At 41.6% G+C, this 21,102-nt stretch overlaps 1 protein-coding gene across 1 annotated transcript; it reads right to left on the minus strand.

Moving 5' to 3' along the window:
• Positions 1–4,781: 4,781 nt before the first annotated feature.
• On the minus strand, positions 4,782–20,265 carry LOC101986986 (killer cell lectin-like receptor subfamily B member 1A). Its single transcript, XM_013352942.2, has 6 exons — positions 19,850–20,265; positions 12,775–12,873; positions 11,597–11,671; positions 10,568–10,722; positions 10,113–10,228; positions 4,782–5,602 (listed from the first exon to the last, which is right to left on the minus strand). Exons 1-6 carry the CDS (start codon positions 20,115–20,117, stop codon positions 5,479–5,481), a joined length of 837 nt encoding a protein of 278 aa, XP_013208396.2. The 5' UTR covers positions 20,118–20,265; the 3' UTR covers positions 4,782–5,478.
• Between the last annotated feature and the right edge of the window lie 837 nt (positions 20,266–21,102).

A 21,102-nucleotide genomic window follows, 5' to 3' on the forward strand; every position in this document is an offset into this window, starting at 1 on the left:
GAGTGCTGAGAATAAGGCTGAGTGTGGAGTCAGTGACTGGGTGAAAGCTGCCCTCCATGCACAGCATGGCTATTTCACTCATGAGCTCCCAGCAGCTCTAATTACCACACAGCTGGGGTAGAAGCAGTTCTAGCAAGCAGTTAGCGGCAGTGGACAGATGCCCAGGGAGAGACAACTTCTCTCTCTCTCTCTCTCTCTCTCTCTCTCTCTCTCTCTCTCTCTCTCTCTCGGATGTGGCCACTAGTAGGGCCCTCATGCTCTAGTAGACCCCTGCTGACTGTAAAGTGACTTTGATTCTCCTTCCCTAAAGACAAGACAGCAGGTTCTCCACACTTGCACCTAGGGTGGTCTTTTGACTCGATTTACCTAGCAGAATGTGAGGGGCAGGAGTTGTGAGTTGACATCTATCCAGTGACCCCACAAACAAGCCGTCTGAGAACTGGAGACACATGAGTGTGTCAGCCACATGGTCCCTGAGCTCACATCCCACGTGTGGTGAAGCTCAGCCTAGAGCAGCCTGGTCTCAGACAACCAATCAGGGTTCCACACATGCCTGGGTAGGTTGAGACTTGACGAGTTCAGATACCCAGCTAATCCCATCTGACTCACAAAGTCACTGGACCCTGAGATGATTGGCATGCGGCAAAGCTTCACGGTCATGGGCATCAGAGGCCGACGTCATTTGTATTGATTTATGCCGCTACAATTTAGTTTGTACAGATTAGACAATTTCATCAATTACTTTGACGTGATTTTGAATCATTTGCTACTGATTTATTTGCTCTGATCATACAAACTACAGTTTTCAGAGGTTTTCTTTTTAGTATTCATTTAGCCTATGTCTGTTTAGCAGGTCACTGCCATGGATTCTAGATTAGGAAAATATATAACTAGATCAAACTAATTATGTGCTAACCAGGGTATGGATAGTGTAAAAAAAATACATCATCTGTCCTTTCTAGTACTGTTTTATGCTGTAAGGAAACAGCACAATGACCTTAGTTAGGGTAACCATTGCTGTGATGAGACACCATGACCAAAGCAAGGTGGGGAGGAAAGGGTTTATCTGCTTTATGCTTCCACATCACTGTTCATCATTAAAGAAAGTCAGGATAGAAACTCAAACACTGCAGGAGCTGATGCAGAGGTCATGGAGAAATGGCCCAGCATTTAAAGTCTAGGCATTAAAATTCAAAGCCTCTAAATTGTAAGAGGCTATAACATTAAAATTAAGTCAAACACTTTCCTACTTTGAGAGGGAAGAACCAGGGCATAGTGACAATCAGATCAGAGGAGAACCAAACTCAACAGTGTAAACAACAAATTATTGAATGTCTCAGATTTGCTCACAATAGTCTGGTCTCCTCCATAGGAGTCCTTCACCATCATGGAGGGGGAAAGGATGGCAGTAGGCAAGCATGGTGGTTGGAGCAGAAGCTGAGACCTCACATCTTGAACAGCGAGCAGCAAACAGAGAGAGCAAACTGGGAATGATGCATGGCTTTTAAACACCAAGGGCCACCCCCAGTGACATGCTTCCTCCAAAGCTGCACCTCCTAAACCTACACAAACCATGCCACAAGATGGAGATCAAATATTCAAACACCTGAATTTCATCTTATTTCTATTTCATAATACTGTATAAAATGCAGCTCTCTGTGGACTGTGGTGGTTTGACAGAGATGAGACCAATCTCCATAAGCTCACGTGTTTGAACACCTGGTTTTCAGTTTCTAAAATTATTCAGAGTTTCCAGTAGATGAAGGGGAAATTTCAGGATACAGTGAAAAGATAAGATATTGTTACTGTTTATGTTCTATGCATTCTATGTATGAACCCATTTCACTTTGTTAAGACAAATAGATTTTATGAATTAACTATCAGTCTATATCATCCTGTAGTGCTCTTAGTGTCCCAAGTGACAAATTGAAGTAAGTCAGTAGAAAATCCCAGTAGGGATTTCTCCTCCTAGGTTACTCATGAAAACCACTGCTGATGAATGGAGATGCCTGACGCTAAGCATCTGAACAAAGCCAGTCAAATGCAGAGGAATGACAGTCAGCCTTGGAATTTGATTGGTTGCTGGTTGAAAAACTTTGCTCAGAAATGTTAAACTGTTGTATTGGATAGTTTTATGTCAAGTTGATGAACACTGAAGTCATTTGAGGGAGAGAGAACACCAATTAAGAAATTGCTTCAAGGCAGGGCAGTGATGGTGCACACATTTGATCTCAGGACACTCTGGAGGCAGAAACAGGTGGATCTCTGCGTGTTTGAGGCCAGCCTGGTCTGCAGAGTAAATTCCAGGACAGGCTGCAAAGCTACAGAAAAACCTTATCTAAACAAAACAAAAACAAAAACAAAAACAAAAAAAAAACAAAAAATAACCAACTTTCATGAGATCAGACTGTAGGCAAGCCTGTAGGACATTTTCTTAATTAGTAATTTAGCAGGAGGGCACAGTCTTTGTGAGTGGTGCTATCCCTAGGCTTGTGGTCCTGGATTCTATAAGAAAGCAGGCTATGTAAGCCATGGGAAGCAATCCAGTAAGCAGCCCCTCCTCCATGGCCTCTGCATCAGCTCCTCCCTCAATGTTCATGCCCTGTTTAAGTACATATCCTGACTTCCTTTGGTGATGACCAGTGAGTGATATAGCAGTGGGAGTCAAATAAACTCTTTCTTCAACTAGCTTGTTGATCACAGTGTTCCACTGCAATAATGAAATCCCAATGAAGACAGTGGTTACAGGTTACCCACTTGCCAGTGTCATTTGCTGGGAATTTAGGATGAAGGCAAACCACACATGCACAGCATGCTCTGATTTCATTTTCCCAGGCTTGTGAGAAAGGTCATCAAGGTGGTGCTGGGGTAGTGCACAGCAGTGCAGTCAAAGTTGGGGTTCAGCTCTATCAGTGGATTACCCACAAATGTTGACAAATCATTCCACACTCTGCCTTATTATTTGAAAAATAGTTATCTTGGGAAAGTCACAGTTGCTACCCAGTTTAGGAACAGGGTAACACGCATTTTCAACAACCATATATGTAAATAAAATATGTTGCCAATAGCCAGGCCACAGTGGGATGTTTGCAAGTTTTTGGTTCCTCCTTCAAGGAGTATTAAAGTGTCTGGGGAACTTTATCTAAAGCAAGGCTATAGTACAGATTAGAATACACAGCAAAGAGGACTTCCAGCAGCGGGAGTGATTACTCTAGGGCACCGACTGCTGCTCCGAGCTTCCTCTTAGGGGGTACAAGAGAAGGAGCAGTTTGGTTACTAGGAGCTTAATTTGGGTGGTTCTTTATTATGGCTGACAACTCTTCTCATAACACGTTTGTAGGATTATATTTGTTTAATTATGTTAAGATGTGCTGTTGTTTTACCTCGCCTGCCTGAGATGCCTGATTGGTCAAATAAAAGCTGAATGGCCAATAGCAAGGGCAGAGGTGTAGGATAAACTTCCTAGTAGGGAGACTAAGTAGCAAGAAGAATTAAAGATACAGGGGTGAGGGAGAAAAGAGATGCCAGGGAGATGCCAGGGGCCAGCCAGCCAGATGCAGAGGATGCAGGAATGTAGGACATACAGAAAGAAAGAAAGAAAGAAAGAAAGAAAGAAAGAAAGAAAGAAAGAAAGAAAGAAAGAAAGAAAGAAAGGTAAAAATTCCTAAGGTAAGACATAAGATGAAGAGAAACAGTTTAAATTAAGTTAAAGGAGCCAGTGGGACATGCCCAAGCTAAGAGAGAGAATTCACAATTAATAATGTCTCCGTAGGAAAAAAAAAAACCAAAACTCCAACTACACACGTTGTTAATAATATGCATGTTCAGTTGTGCTAGGATTACCATGGTAATTAGGAGATTCTCTCTACTGCTTCGCTTCTTCTGGACACAGTTTGCCTTATTGAGTGTGCACCCCAAGACAGTCTAGACCAGACTGACCCATTTTCTCAGATACATTAATAATATGTTTGATTAGAAACTGTCAATGTTTGATGGCCCTTGGGGGATGTTGAAAGAGCTGCGGGCTGCGTTTCTGCCACCCAGCTCCCAGCTGCCTGGCTAGCTAATGCCCCAAAATAACAACACACAAACTGTATTCATATAAACACTTCTTGGCCCATTTCTATTAATGTGTGTAGCACCACGAGGTGGTGACTTACCAGGGAGATTCTAGCCTACGTCCTTCTTGGGTCGGAGCTTCATCGCGTCTGCCCTGGAGAGGAGCGGCATGGCGTCTGTCTGAGGCGTCTTACCTCACTGCCTTCTTCCTCTCAGCATTCTGTTCTGTTTACTCCACCCACCTATGTTCTAACCTATCAGGCCAAGCAGTTTCTTTATTAATGAACCAATGAAATCAACAGATTGATATATGACACTCCCACATCAGGGGGATGAATAACTTTTTCCATTGGTTAAAGTGGGCTTGCAGTGCCGTTCTATGGGTGTGGTGGTCTTGGGTGCTAGCAGATTGCTAGGTGTGTTGTTTAGAGAGTGGTGTGGACATAGCCTGTACAGGAGAGGAACCGAGGGTGTCAAGTGCGTTACCAGAACAGAGGTATGTGCATGACTCAAATGAGTTAGATGCCGCATGACTAAATTGTTCCCTGTGCTCGCCGGCCTCACAGGCAAATATGTTCACTCTAATTCCAAGAGCAGTGTTGTTGTTTTTATTAACTCATTCTCTCCCCCACTGACTTTTCTGCTGTTTTGAAAATCACCATGACTAAGGTATCCTAGAGAAGAAAGAGTTTATTTTGCATTTTGGTTCCAGAGGATTAGAGTCCATAATGGCAGGAAGAAGGCAGGAAGCAGGGTGGCTGGAGCAGAAAGCTGAGAGCTCACATCAGGAACTGAAAGCATGAAACAGAGGAAACTACAATTGAGGTTTCTAGTCTCAAAGGCCACCTCCAGGGACACACTTTCTCAAGCAAGGCTGCACTCCTAAACCTCCCCCCCAACAGTGCATCCTACTGGGGGACCAAGTGATAAAATGCCAAAGGCTAGGAGGACATTCCTCATTTAATCCACCACACCCAGGCTGGCCTTCAACTCGGGATCCTCCTGGCTCAGCCTTCGCAGTGCCATTCATGCGCACTGCGGGGCATGTGCCATCAGTCCCCATATTAAGAGCATTTTAATAATGTTTTTGCAAATGGTCATCTATGCTGTTTGAGGATGACCTCAGACACAGAGAGTGAGGGTCACAGACTTCAGGATTAGAACCCAGTGCTCCTCAGCTGTCTGGGCTTCTGTCCACAGAGCACTTCTCTGAAATGACACATCAGTGTCTCTATCCTCTCTTCAGAACAAAGAAACAGAACACGGGCATCTGTAGGAGTCACAGTGGTTTTAGAGTCCATGCTTTGTGTCACCAACTGTGCACTGTTTGGGCCAACAGCCTAGACAGAGGGAGTGCAAAGATCTGTATGATAAAGGAAATGAGGTAAAATTCAGTATCAGGAGTCATTACACCTGGTTTCAGAGACATTTTGGATCCTTCTGGCAGATCCACTTGTTGTCTGAATTACAGTTCTCAGAAACCAGGTTGCCCTTTGAGACAATGACACAGCTGTTTCTTTCAGCATCACCGATGATGTTGAATCTGAGGAGGAAGAGAACAGCCACTCTTAGTGTTTAATATTTTCTCATAAATGTCTTATCATTGCTTTCCTGTGGAATTTAAAGGAAACAGGAGAATGCACAGTTGCTAAGTATAGTAAACACAGACATAATTTTATAAACATTGATGACAGGGATGATTCTAAAACCTGCTGTTTTTTTCACTGGCAAAGAATCCTTCCAGCAAAAATGTTCATAATGATACATAAAGGAGAGGTGGTTTGAAGGGATGGAGGCCTCTTCATTCAACTACTAACATGTCATGTGACCTCCTCATTCCACTGCTAACACGTCATATAATGAGCTTCTTTTTCTTTTTTTAGTTTCAGTTTTCTTTTATAAACATGGTTTGGGCTGGTTAGATGGCTCAGTGGTTAAATCACTGAATGCTCTTGCAAGGACCTGAGTTTAGTTCCCAGCACCCACATGGCAGCTCACAGTGTCTGTAATTCCAGTACCAAGAAATCTATATCCTCTTCTATCTTCCATGGACACAGGCATTCATTTGGTACACATACTCACATGCAGGAAAACACATAAACCAAAAATGAATAAATTTCTAAAAAAGGATTAATAGCAGAAAAGGATGAATGCATACAACATAATGGACTGCTCTGTCCCTTTAAAAGACAAGATATGCCCACTCCCTCCCCCATGGCTAGGCAAGTTGATCTTCAGCTTCCAGTGAGTCTCTTCTCTTTTCTATGCCTATGCCTCCCCTGAAGAGGCAACTTCTGTCTCTCTTTTCCCCACTTCTCCCCTTCCCCCTCTGTTCCTCTCTGTCCTCTCTCTCTCTCTCTCTCTCTCTCTCTCTCTCTCTCTCTCTCTCTTCCTCTCTTCCTCTCTCTCTCTGCTCTTTCCCCTTCCCCCTTATCCCCCTTCCTTCCATAACCTACTAAATAAAGATCTAACCTCACTCTGCATAATATGCCTATCCATGTCTCTGGCTCTGGCCTGCTACCTGGCTCCCTATCTGGTATCAGCTACCTGCAGAGATCTGCAGCTTGGTCTCATGGCAGGCCCATATGTCTGTCTCTCCTCCTAGGACTGGCTGCACCTTTGAGGTCTCTCTCAGCTCCCTGCCTGGGACTCGTGGCCCACTGCGCCACTTGGGGAACTGCTTCATCTTTGCCTGGGACTGGCTGCTCTCAGACCTGCTGCCCACTGCCTCATGCCACTTTGGGGACTTGAGGCACAGTCCCATGGCTCGCTGCCTGCTGCAGCCACTCAGAAATCCTCATATTTTACTTTTACCATTACACACACACACACACACACACACACACACACACACACGCACGCACACACACACACGCACACACACACGTGGTTTAACTAGCTAATGTTTGGAGAAGTATTGAGATATACCTGAATGGGTGACAACTGTTACACACAGTAGGTGCTCAATGAATCTGTCCAGTATACAGAGTGAGCTCACAGGGTCTAGATCACAGAACTGGATGCAGGGAAGGAAAGATGCTCAGCTCATGAGACTCAGTCATGATTCCTTTCATTCTACTCTCTTAGGATGGCAACTACTGATTAACACATGGATATCAAACATGCATGGCTCCCATGGCCCCATGCTGGTGGAAACACAACTAGAATCCAAGCGCTAACACACAGTATGAGGGTTTACTGTAAGGGAGAGAGGAGTTCTAAGCACACTCAAAGGTCTTAAAAGAAGGTGGCGTCTGACAGTGGCCGGGCTCCTCACGGGTGTCCTTTCTTTGTTTAGTTCTTAGTGGAGCCCTTGAGCTTGAGGTGTGAATCTGATGCCATCCTAGTGGTCAGCCTGCAATTCAGCTATGATTTCCCTTGGATTCTTCCACCCTCAGGATCTGTTTTCAGTTCTCAGCATCAATTCCCTGTGGCTGATCTGTGTAGTCAAGGACTTCCTTTCACAATCCCTTTAAGGCCTCCCAGGCCTTCTCCTACTGGACTCCTGGAGAGTTCTCTGACATTCCTTATTAATCCTCAAATAACCCTGTGGGGGAAACTGCTACTCTCTCCCTTTCTCTTACCTGAAGCCAGGGTCAGAGAGTTAAAGCAAAGGCGGGGCTTCCTTGACTGACACTTCTACTGAGCACAGCAGCCTCCAGGCTTCTCAATCCCTTTAGTCTAATCACAGAGACATTTTGTCCTCAGAGTAAAGGACAGAGCAGCCGAGATTAATCCATTAATCCATACACTTCACATACATTTCTATACTCTATGCCAACCTTTTATGTTTATCAATTTCTATGCTTAATAAATGGTTATTACATTTTAAGTAAATCTAAATCAACATTTTACATTTCAATCTCATGTGTTCTGGATAACAAGAAGTACATTTTCTTGTAAGGTTTGCTTGTTTATTCAAGCAAGATTAATAAACAACTCTCAATATCCCTTCTGAAAACCTCATAGAGAGCAGTGTATAGGAATTTGACTGAATCCTACATACTTTTGCTAATGAAGGGAATGAATATTATGTCCTTGCAATGCAAAAAATAATGAATCCTGCTAAAATATATCTTTAGTTCTGAAATGTCAGGTCTCTCATTGCAGAGTTACCATGGTGATCTCAACAATAAAAAAGTGAGAAGACACCAAAGAGCTAATGGCTTCTTTGTGAGCCACAACACACACAGAAATATACTTTTGATATTCAGTACTCCAAGAGGTCATGTGAAGGATACCTGACACAGTATTAAGAAGTGACTGGATCATAGGAGCATTAACTCCATCAAGGAATTAGCCCATTGCTGAGTTCCCACCAAACAAAATAAGGCCTCCCAGAAAGATGTAGGTCATGGTGGGAAGCAGCCTTTGAGGGCAAATCTCTGATTCTCATCCCACCCTGGTGCTTGCCATCTCCTCTCCATCCTGCCCATCTCTAGGTGAACAACTTTGCTGTGCACTTAACAACATTTCTGCACTGCCACAGGACCAGCAGCAATGCAGCAAGATGAAGATGGACTTGAGGCCCCCTGAACTGTGAACCAAAATGACTTTCCATTCTTGTTTATCTTGACTAAAGTCTGTTTTCATCACAGCTCCTCAAATAATTGTAGCTTTCACCACTCAGCTAAGCTACACTGCAGCCTGTGACAATGAGGTCATTTCTCCCAGCTGACAAAGCTCCCTGCTGACACTGCCTTCCCTTCCCCATTCATTGTTCCTCTGCTGGCTGTGACCTGAGCTACTGGCCTCACTGCACACTAAGGCTCATTTCACCTTAGCATGGAAAGGACCACTCAAGAAATTCTTTGAAAAATATAAAACAATATTAGAGTGACAAAAGACAAATTTCTTCTGTCTACAGGCTCTAAGTAGGCATTTTAAAAGGCATTCTCTATTGTGTAAATGTACCACATTTTCCTTATCCATTCTTTGGTTGAGGGACATTTAGATTGTTTCCAGGTTCTGACTATGACGAACAATGATACTTTAAAATATTTGAGCACATGTCCTTGTGGCACGATTGAGCATCCTTTGGATATATACCCCAAAGTGGCATTACTGGGTCTTGAGGAAGGTTGTTTCCTAATTTTCTGAGAAATCTCCACACTGACATCCAAAGGGGCTGTACCAGCTTGCACTCCTATCAGCAATGCAGGAGTGTTACCTTTACCCCACAACCTCTCCAGTATAAGTTGTCATCAGTGTTTTTGATCTTGGCCATTCTTACAGGTGTAAGATGGAATCTCAGAGTTGTTTTGATTTGCATTTTTCTGATGACTAAGGATGTTGAGTATTTCCTTAAGTGTCTTTCAGCCATTTTAGATTCCTCTGCTGAGAGTTCTCTGTTTAGGTCTGTACTCCATTTGTTTTTCTACACAGGAGAAAAAATTAACGGCATCTTGAATTTTGCAGACAAATGGATGGGTGTAGAAAACATCATTTTGAGTGAGGAAACCTACACCCAGAAAGACAATTATCACATGTACTCACTCATAAGTGGTTTTTAAACATTAGCAAAGAAAACAAGCCCACAAATCACAATCCCAGACAACCTAGACAACAATGAGGACACTAAGAGAGACTTAAATAGATCTAACCTCCACAGGTAGTATAAAAAGACAAGATCTCCTGAGTAAATTGGGAGCATGCAGACCTTGGGAGAGGGTTGAAGTTGAGGGGAGAGGCAGGGAGGGGAGCAGAGAAAATGTAGAGCTCAATAAAAATCAATAAAAAGGAAAAAAATTGTTTATGAAAACATTTAACATATGAAAAAAATGCATTTTCTTTCTTAAGAAGTAAGTTTAGTCCCCAGCCTTAGGAGTCCATTGTATACATACATACATGCAGACATACATACATACATGCAGACATATATACATGCACACTTGACCTTATAAAAGGCTAGAAACTTTTTATACATGAATATTTTCAGCCACCTTTGGAATCACATTTTCAAACCCTTCTGAACATCTTTAATTTTTGGTATCCATATTAGAGCGCTGAGATGACCTGAAATGAACATTCGAGTGAGCTCCTCCAATACTCACACATCAGAACTTAAAGTGGAGCCGTTTATCCATCTCCAGTTCTTGTCTGGCAATGAGTAATTTAGTCCAATCCAAAATGAATTGCCTCTTTCCTTTATCGAGTCCTTTACGAATCTCTACAATCAAACAGAGGAGAGGACTTAACCTGAGCCTGTGTGCTGTGACTCGTATTCCACAGCCTCCCGACACCTAGGTCAAGTGTCACCTGTGTCCATCCTGAGACCTCAGCACAGTTCATTCTTCCTCCCTTGAGGAATCTGTGCCCAGCATTTACAATCCTAGGACACTCACCTTACATATGCAGTTACTGGCTCACATGTCCCTCTAGTCTCTCAGACTATGAGCTTCCATAATGCAAAGTCTCCACTTCCCTTACACGGAAGATCTATTAAATCAGGAGACATTGATATAGCTTCCAGAACATGCTTACACCTCTATTTTATAGAACAACTTACCAGTTCTTCTTGGTCTTGAATGAGCAGCAAAGTGGCTCCTTTTCTAGTGCAGTTAGATAGACCTTCCTTCCAAACACCGTTCTCCTGGGAAAACTGTATGCATTTCTCTCGGTGTGGCCGCCAGTCGTTGGAGCACGTTAGCTGAATTGGACTCTCTGAAGTAAGGAGCAGACATGGTAAATTTCCACCCTGTCCCTGCTGCAGCACAGCCAGTTACACACAATAGTTGCTTTGCTAACACACACTTTTAGTCACATGTGCTGGGACAAGATCACTGTTATGACACATCAAAGAAATATAAACAACAAGGAATTCATTTTCGTTTCTTTCAATCAACTAGACAAAGCTAACTTTAACACAATTGTTAAAACAAATATTCTATTAGGATATTTTTAAAGTTATTGGTCTAGTGTGGTAGCATTCGAGCAGCATGGCAAAGCAGTCAATATCTCAGGCTTCAAGGTCACATAGTTTCAAAGAAGTTCCCAGCAGTATGAACTACCAGTCATTAGGCCTCGATAAGTTTCTATATCACAACTTCCTCTAATGTAAGACCATGATTCTGTCTTCATCAGTGAGAGCTTGAAACCTCTGCTTATGTAAGCCCTTATAAATAGCAAATGTCAACTGTTATTCTTGGGAAAATGATGCTGCAAAAATTACTTTCCTTGGGACAATGGTTTTACCCTGTAAAGATTTGTTTCTTGTACTTGTTTAATAAAATGTTGATTGTCCACTAGCCAGGCAGGAAGTAGAGGTGGGGCAACCAGGCAGGAAATGGGAAGGGGGCGCAATGAAAACAGGAGAATTCTGGGAAGAGGAAAGATTCAGTCTGCTGTCGTTACCCAGACATAGATAAGAATGCCTAGCTGTTGAAAGGTACCAAGCCACATGGCTAACACAGACAAGAATTATGGGTTAAGACATAAGAATTAAAAAAAAAATGTCTGAGCTAATAGGCCAACTAGTTTATGATTAATGTAGACCTATGTGTGTTTCTTTGAGACAGAAACCTTGGTCAATGATTACCTGTTGAGCTAGCCACGATCCTTGGAATATCCACTCTGCATTTTTCTATTGATGGCTTTTGTATTAAGACTCGCACTAGTAAATAGGAAAACAAACAGAGAGGATTAAATACTGACGTGGATGATGGAATGGGTGTTTTTTTTTTTCCACTTCAGGAAATTTTGTTATTTCAACAAAGCTGAACATATGGACTGAGGATAAAATATCAGTCACTGAGGAACCAGTTTGTAGACAGAATGTGTAAACAAAGAAGAAAAACACAGAACATGTGATTTCAGACAACACATCACATGTGATTTTAGACCACTGTTAAGCTGTGTATCATCTAAATGGCCTTACAGAAACTCTTATCTTTCCACACTAATGTCTGAATTCCCATCTTCAGAACAAACATTATCACACTGTCTCCAAGGGAGGCAGCTTTCTGCCACTGGAGTTCAGAAGCCAATTAATAAATTAAACACTTGAGCCTTCTAGTTTTCTACGTTGTTGTTTATGTTACGATTATGACTTGTTTTTGTTATTGTTTTTTAGGTTCTGTGTGGACATGTGTTGTTGGGTTCTTGGAGTCACCTAAGAACACACACAGACACCACATTTTCAACACAAAAGAGATTTATTAACCTGTCGGGAGCGGGGAGGGGCTGCCTCCTGATCTGGCATAGACAGCAGCAGATGTTTTTGCAGGACTGGGTTGTTGAGGAGAAAAGGGGAAGTCTGTGTTAGAATGAGTTGTAAGTCCTGATTGGACAGGTTAACCATTGTAGCCAAATAATTAACTTTGATGGCTGGATTTTGATTTTGTGATAGTTGGATCCTGGTGCTCAGCCTCAAGAATATTCCATGGCCAAATAAAGGAATGTCTTGGGGACCAATTTACAAGTGTAATCTAGCAGTTTACAGAGTACAAAAAGTTCTCTCTAAACAAAGGGTAAAACCTGCAAGTGCCATGTTTGCCATGCATGGGTCTGCTAGAGAACTCTTCACGTGTAATAGCCCCTAACGGCTCTCAGAAAAACTCAGAAGGACAGAAATGGGAAGCTTCTGCACTGCACATTGGACACTGTCCTGTAACTATTCATGTCATTGACCATCCCCCAGCTCAAGGAGACAAAGCACGTAAAACGACCTGATATCTAGAGAAACAATTCTGAAGCTAAAGCTCTCGCCTCACTTACCTAAAACACTCAGTCCAACCACGGTCAGGAGAAGAAGGACGAGCCCAGCACAACTGAGTTTCAGAGCCAACCTGTGGGAACGTGGGCACCGGCAGGCGTCTGTGAAGTTAAACACCTGGTTACTGCTTAAGTCAGTTGAGTACACCTGGGATGAAAGTTAAAGGTGGTTTGGATTAACGTGGACAACGGGGTGCAAGTAGAGGGTGGGCTGCGGATGTGAGTGTTTGTCTGCCAACTTAAAGCAGAATTCAATTTGTTAAGGGAAGAAGACACCAGAAAGTGGAAAGATCTCTCATGTTCTTGGGTAGTTAAAGTTAACATAGTAAAAATGGCAATCCTACTAAAAGCAATCTACAGATTCAAATCATCGAAATTCTTCATAGACCTTAAAAGAATGCTATTCAACTTCTTATTTAAAAGCAAAAAACCCAGAATAGTGAAAACAATACATAAAAGAACATCAGGAGGCATCACAATCCCTGACTTTGAACTCTACTACAGAGCTATAGTACCGAAAACAGTCTGGTATTGTCATAAAAACAGACAGGAGTACAAATGGTGGTTTGGGAGGTCCTTCTCTCTATGTGTTATTTTATTGGTTAATGAATAAAGAAATGGATTGTCCTATAGCATGGGAAGAGGAAGGTGGAATCAGGGAGATACCATGGAGCCAGCACTGGAGAGAGACCTGCTGAAAGTTTGCTGGTAGGCCACAACCTCATAGTGATATACAGATTAATAGAAATGGGTTAAATTAAGATGTAACAGACAGTAAGAAGCTAGAGCTAATGGGTCAAGCAGTGATTTAATTAATACAGTTTCTGTGTGATTATTCTGGGGCTAAACTGCTGGGAACCAACAAGCAGCCTATTACAACAAATTGGCCCCCATGTGGCCAGCTAAATCCACTTAAAACCTGAGATAGGTTGAAAAATAATTCTAGACACAAAATTACAAAGTTTAACATAGTTTCTTGCTGTTTACTGACAGCATGCAAATGATCCTTTAAGATTCATTGGTAGCAAAAGAAAAAAAACCATGCTGTTTGAATGGCGGTGCTGCCAATGCAAAGCTGACTCTTTCAGGCAGGAGGTCAGGCTACAGAGCATTTGAGTAGGGTTTGTGAACAGACTGCTGCAGCTTGATTAATGACAGTGTGGACTGGCTGTGTGCCTAGAAGTAGGGTGGTGTGTGTAGATCTCAGAAGCAGCAAGCAACTCTGACATTTTGGAATGGGCATGGCAAGAAGGAGTACCGTATTTATCCTAGTAATGTTGCAGCTTAGATTCTTAAGCACTTAGCATTTTAAGAAGCACTTCTGGTCATAAAAGATTACAGAGATGCAATAAAGACAAATCCAGATGGAAAAAAATTCTAAATGAGTCACAGTGCTGGATAAATGTACATAGGCTTAAAAGAGAGAAGAAAAAGAATATAGAGAGTCATAAAATAAAGTTAATGCTTTAAAAAAGGGTAAAGTTTATAAAGAGACATAGTACAGATAGTCATGGATTAAAAGCAGTAAAGAAAAACAAGCCACGTAAAAATGGAAAATTCACAGAGAGTCTGGATTATGTATATTATTGTGTTATCTTTGCATCTTTTGACTGTGAATGAGCTAAATACAGAGAGACATTTTATTGTATGGGCTGCTAAGCTAAACCAGCATGTGTTCTAAAGGTATCATGACTTCCAAATTTGGTCTAAGGATATGTTGCTTTGGAAAAGAGGTTCTTCTTTTGTTTCCATAGAGGATGAGAATCTGTGGATTGCTTCCAGACTGGTGTGGTTTGATGGAAGAAGACCCCCTGAAAGGTTGCTGTAAACACCCCCCACAAAGAAAATACTTTGTCCAATAAACATCGGGAAGCAGTTTGGAGAAACTATTCCCATATTCCTAAATATTGTATACATTTTTTTTACATTTAAAGGGCAATATAACACAGATATGCTATAGAGATTTGCATTGGCATGGATCTTGGTTTATTGATACAAATTTAAGGATAATTTTGTTTTGTGTATATATATATATATGTATATATATGCTCTTGATTAAGATAGTGTGATTGTGTAGCTCATTTAAAAATGTAATATATAATTAAGAAATATAGGTTAATAGATAATAGTCAAACTTTCATCATGTTAGATTTTCTAGATGTATAGAGATATATTTCTGTTAGATAGGTATCTTTAAATCTTTCAGATAACTACAGAATATGGCATTTAAAATGCTTTACTTAAAGCATTTTAAATGCCATATTCTGTAAAATTACTTTAATGACAATGAGATACGTTTACTCCTGGAAGGACCAATTACTTCGAGAGGAAGATGAACATCAAAGTAACTCCTTATGGAGTTAGTTAACCATTTGGGCAAGAAACTGCTCTTGCCTAGATTGCTTAACTAGACATGTAGGACCCACAGAGAAATGACTGCTGAGCTTGCCTAAAGGTGAGACAATCCTTCAGTGTTCCTACTACATGAAAGGGTCAGCCAAACATTCTGCAGGACACAGAAAACTGTGACAGATAAACTGCCAGTATAGGTGGAACTGTCTTTCAAATTTCCTGCTTCATGGAAAAGTTTGCTGGATACTATGGGCCTACGGACTGAAGATGGATCTTCAATAGTACAGAACTTTGGGTGACTGTCCAGGCAGTGAGATGTCTCTGTCAATTCTAGAGATTTGGAAGTTGCTTATAATGTACTTCCTGTTTACTTAGGTAATATTGTATTCTTCTAGAGTCTTTGATGGAGTTGAAGAATAGATAGTTATAGTTATACATAGTTATGAGAAAAGATAAAGTAAATATAAATATTTGTAACTGTAATTCTTGCTTGATAACTGTTTTGTTATATGTAATTTTACTATGTTACAGTTAAAGCATTGCTTTTTGTTTATACAGAGAAGGGGAAATGGTGCAGGAGGTTCTTCTGTGTATGTGTTGTTATTATTGGTTAATGAATAAAGATGTGGCTTGGCCTATAGCACAGGAGGAAGAAGGCAGAGTAAGAGAGACACCATGGAGCCACTGGTGGAAATAGACATGCTGAAACTTTGCTAGTAGGTCATGACCTCGTGGTGATATGCAGATTAATAGAAATGGGTTAAATAAAGATGTGAGAGTTAGCCAATAAGAAGCTAGACCTAATGGGCCAGGCAGTGATTTAAGTAATATAGTTTTGTGTGATTATTTGAGGGCTAAGCAGCTGGGAACCAACAAGCAGCCTATTACAATAGAAAGGAACCAAATGGAAGACCAGGATATTAATCCACATACCTACGAAGAAATGATTTTTGACAAAGAACCAAAAACATAAAATGGAAAAAGAGAAAATATATTTAACAAATAGCACTAGCATAGCTGGATATCGATATGTAGAAGAATGAAAATAGATCCATATCTATCACCATGCACAAAGCTAAAGTCCAAATGAATTAATGACCTCAACATAAAGCCAGTCACACTGAACCTCATAGAAGAGGAAGTGGAAAGTACATTTAACCACATTAGCACAGGAGGCCACTTCCTAAATATAACCAGAGTAGCACAGACATTGAGAAAAACTATTAATAAATGGGACCTCCTGAAACTGAAAAGCTTCTGTAAAGAAAAAGACACAGTTAACAAGACAAAAACAGCTGCCTACAGAATGGGAAAAGATCTTCACCAACCCCACATCAGATTGATCTCCAAAATATACAAGGAACTCAAGAAAATGGTCATTAAAAGAACAAATAATTCAATAAAAATAGAATACAGACCTAAACAGAGAACTCTCAACAGAGGAATCTAAAATTTCTGAAAGACACTAAAAGAAATGCTCAACATCCTTAGTCATCAGAGAAATGCAAATCAAAACAACTCTGAGATTCCATCTTACACCTGCAAGAATGGCCAAGATAAAAAACACTGATGACAACTTATGCTGGAGAGGTTGTGGGGTAAAGGGAACACTTCTGCATTGCTGGTGGGAGCACAAACTGGTACAACCTCTTTGGATGTCAGTGTGGCGATTTCTCAGAAAATTAGGAAACAACCATCCTCAAGGTCCAGCAATATCACTTTTGGGTATATATCCAAAGAATGCTCAATTGTGCCACAAGGACATGTGCTCAACAATGTTCTTAGCAGCATTGTTTGTCACAGTCAGAACCTGGAAACAACCTAAATGCCACTTGACCAAAGAATGGATAAGGAAAATGTAGTACATTTACACAATGGAGTACTACACAGCAAAAAAAAAAAAAACATTTTGAAATTTGCAGGCAAATGGATGGAGTTAGAACACATCATATTGAGTAAGGTAACCCAGACCCAGAATAACAATTATCATATGTTCTCAGTCATAAGTGGCTTTTAAACATAAAGCAAAGAAAATCAGCCTACATATCACAATCCCACAGAACGTAGACAATGAAGACCCTAAGAGAAACATACATGGATCTAATCTAAATAGGAAGTAGAAAAAGACAAGATCTCCTGAGTAAATTGGGAGCATGGGGACCATGGAGAGAGTTGAAGGAGAGGGGACAGGAAGGGAGAAGAGGATAGAGAAAAAAGCACAACTCGATAACATCAATTAAAAATAAATAAATAAAGCAGAATTCCATGAGTTGAATTCTGTATTATCAACAGTTGTTTGCTCTGATAAAATAGGACTGAAAATAAATGCTCATGCACGTACTCTGCATTTGCTCATTGGGTGACTCAGTCTTGGTAGAAATAAAGATCTGTTGAAAACCACTGGGCACTGTAAATCAAACTGCATGTTCTGTTGCAGGAATGCAGTCAGCATATCTCTAAGGAGCACATTCTTTTCTGAAGAGACATTTTTGATGGTCACTTTTGTGGTAATTGTGACTTTTGATGCTATGGCATGTGATTCTATTCCTGAACATGGGGTCTGCTTCACTGAGGTCTACAATGTTTTTCTTCAACTTGGATTAAAGTTATGGCATCCAAGGAGGGGCATCTCATGAGTCCACACCATATTTTCAGTATTTCAATTGAGGTAGCTCCTCCTATTGGCTGAGATCTAAAGCCCCTAATGGATAGATGATCTGGAAGTGCGGCTAATACCACACTACACACACAAGCACATGCACACACATGCAAACTAAAACCATACAACACTTTGTGCATGTTGCCTTCACAGTGCACTTCCCTTAAATATCGTACATTGATAATTGCTTTTGCTGTGCTTTGTTCTGTTTCTGAGAGAGAGTTGTCCATTGGTCCATGCTGACCTCTAACTCTCCGTGTGGCTGAAGATGAACTTGACCTCCTCATTCTGCTGCTTCCACATCCCGAGTGATGGGAATCTGTTGGGTGGCCCTACAGTCAGATGCTGCAGTCTACCATAGCCTGGCAGCTTTCTCTAAACTTGGGAACATGAAGGACTCTCTCCCCTCCAGTGAGATTTCCTGCTCTCTACCTTTTGCTATCTGGAGGATGTCTCTTGGCTGGGAGGACTGTCCTTCTAAGAAAGCTGTCTCCAAGCCTGGAATCTTGATTTATCTTCAGCATGACCCCTGGCACAGTTTCCTGCTAAAAGCCTTTCTCCTGTTGCACTTGAGGTAGCTGAGACTTACACTAGGAACATTGCTATAGGACTCTGCTGCCACATATGAAGCTTTATGATGGGAGCATACTGCTTAATACAAATTAGGGTTTGTCCCCAAGCTCCCCAATCCTATACACATTTCCTATACTCTGAAATGAAGCTATGCCAATTCATCAAAGTCATCACCTGCAGGTCTATCTCTGTTTTAATGACAGTCATCCAAACCCTGTTCTTCACTTCGGCTCCTTCCACCCTTGTGGACCAAAGAAGAAGTAGCACAGCAGGATTCTATGTGTGCATCACCCACAAGTGGTCAACACACAAAGAATAAGAGACTACGAAGTTCTCTACCCTAAATGGGACATGTGTATCCCATCTCATCCCCAACCAAGGCTCAGGCATCATCACAGAAGAGGGACAGAGGGACTGTAGAGCCAGAACTGCTGGATAACTACAAGGAAACACCGTCTTCTTGACATAACAGCGCAGATGAGCTTACGCCATTTGTGAAGCTACTCACGGCTGATGGCTGCTAGGAGTGAGTCAGTTTTCTTCCAGGATACAGTCCCTAAGAGGTCACCTATGCTCCAGGACACGGCCTTCATCCATGCACATGCTGGTAGGTTGGATTCAGTGGGAAACCAAACCCCAAACATTAAGCTGCTTAAGTCCCTTCCACTTTTACAAGCATAAACAGGTATAACAAAGACTTTCTTGTGCCTACCAAAAATAACTGGCTTCGACAAATCTTTCATATAGTTACCAAAATCCCCCACTTTCCCCAGACCCTTTGTACAGATTATAATGAAGCTCATTTGGTGACTCAAAGATTTTTTCTGATTAAAAAAAATCTGTTACTTCAATAGTTTCTGACAAGCCTGCTTAAAAAGTTGTGATTCACATTCTTGGCACAATATAGAAAGATTAAATTTAATGCATTGTGGTACTCTATAAGGAAGCTCAGTTACATCACAGAATCTCATACTATACCTTTGCCATTTTAGATTTAATTTCTGCTTCATTGTCTGTCTCTTTTCATCCACCCCAAGTCATTATATCCTTCATATTTGTCTCACTTCAGTCTTCCACATTAGTTCCCATTTCCTTCCCTCAGATTTTAAATCTTCTGGGAGACAGGGTGCTGATTCCACCAGTGCTCAGTGCTAGGATGCCATGGACCTGAGTCTTAGTGTTCGTGTTCTGTAGAAGTTTGGACCAGGCAAGATGCTTCACAGAGTCTCTCTGCTAGAAGCATGCCTTTCCTTGTAGATGTAAAGCATCCCTTCTTCAGGGTCTTGTGACTGAAGATGGAAAGAAGGGCTGCCATGTCTCACATTAACTGACTAGAAGGGAGTGCATGAGCTTCTTATCTCTAAAGCTGTGAGCATCTACTCTCTTCAGCATGGACAGACAGCTGCTCACCTTCAAAGCAACAACAAAACTGTAAGAGGAAACCATAACTCTGGAAGATATTCAAATGCCAGAAGGAGAAATAAAGCTACTGACCTGAGGGACGAGATGGAGGCGATGCACACAGAGGCCCTGGAGTGGTGGGTGTCTTTAAACTGAAGTAGACCCTTGGTGTGCCCATTGCGAATGGGAGATGTGACAGTGAACTGGTGAACAGCAATAAACTCCTACTTCCGTAAGTGAAATGATCAAAGGGACGTGCCTCGTGAATGCTCTGATGTGTGTGTCCACACCCACTCACACCTGCCTCTGAGGGTTTCTCCATAGTTTTGATGTGTCTGTCCTGCCCACACAGCTTACACATTATTGTCTTTTTAAATTTTTCTTTATTCTTCTCTCATACAATAGATCCTGAATGAAGTCTTTTCTTCGTCCTCTCTTCTCAGTCTCTGCCTGCCTCCCCTTTCCCTGTCTTCATTTCCCTTCAGAAAAGAGCAAGCTCTTAGGGATATCAGTGAATGCAGGATAACAACAAGTATTATGAGTAGACATAAATCCCCATATCAAACCTTGATGAGGCAACCAAGCAGGAGGAAAGGAGCCCAACAAGCAGGCAAAAGAGTTGGGGTGTCTGAAGACCCCAACTCCCACTGTTCAGAGCCCAACGAAAATTCTAAGCTTGTATGCACGGGGCCTAGTGCAGACCCATGCAGCCTCTCTGATTGCACTTCAGTCTTTGTGAGCCTTTGTGAGTCCTGTTAGTTGATTCTGTGGGCCGTGTCCTCCTGGTCTGCTCTACCCTCTGGCTCCTACAGTCCTTGCTCCCCATTTCCGGTGGGGTTCCTGAACTCTATCTAACTTTTGACTGAAGGTCTCTGTATCTGCTGTCATCACATGCTGTTGTGTTAAGAAGGTCTAGCATGTGGTCTCTTTTTCTTAAGAAAACTCAAGGGAGACTTCTTGTTCTGATTCCTATAACCATCTGTTTTGAGCTGTTATCTAAAGGGAAGCTCAGGGTGAGTGAAATGTAACATTCTTCCTCAATTCAAATTTAAGTGGCCATGTTCCACAAATTATCAGCAATTAAGATATACAGTATATTATACTGTGTTGTAAAAATAAATATTAACATGTGAAAGTTCATAGTTATTGTAATAGTCTGTCTTGTCCCTTTAAGGGACAGGCCCTGCCCACTCCCTTCCCTTTCCAGGAAGATCTTCCTTCTACTTCTGGTCTGAGCCCTTCCTTTTCTGCCTTCTCGAAGAGGCAGCTTCTCTCTCTCTCTCTCTCTCTCTCTCTCTCTCTCTCTCTCTCTCTCCTCCCTACTTCTCCCCTCCCCTTCTAGCCTC

This window comes from Microtus ochrogaster, unplaced genomic scaffold, assembly GCF_000317375.1.
Source record: "Microtus ochrogaster isolate Prairie Vole_2 unplaced genomic scaffold, MicOch1.0 UNK1, whole genome shotgun sequence".
Taxonomy (NCBI): Eukaryota; Metazoa; Chordata; class Mammalia; order Rodentia; family Cricetidae; genus Microtus; species Microtus ochrogaster.

What these genes read in the sequence shown, in the direction of transcription:
- LOC101986986 (XM_013352942.2), bottom strand. Translation starts at nt 20,117, where the DNA reads ATGTGTAAGCTGTGTGGGCAGGACAGACACATCAAAACTATGGAGAAA. An exon ending in GGTTGGACTGAGTGTTTTAG is followed by an intron (nt 11,672 to 12,774) that starts GTAAGTGAGGCG and finishes CCTATTTACTAG; the next exon opens with TGCGAGTCTTAATACAAAAG. An exon ending in GATCGTGGCTAGCTCAACAG is followed by an intron (nt 10,723 to 11,596) that starts GTAATCATTGAC and finishes TCCTTACTTCAG; the next exon opens with AGAGTCCAATTCAGCTAACG.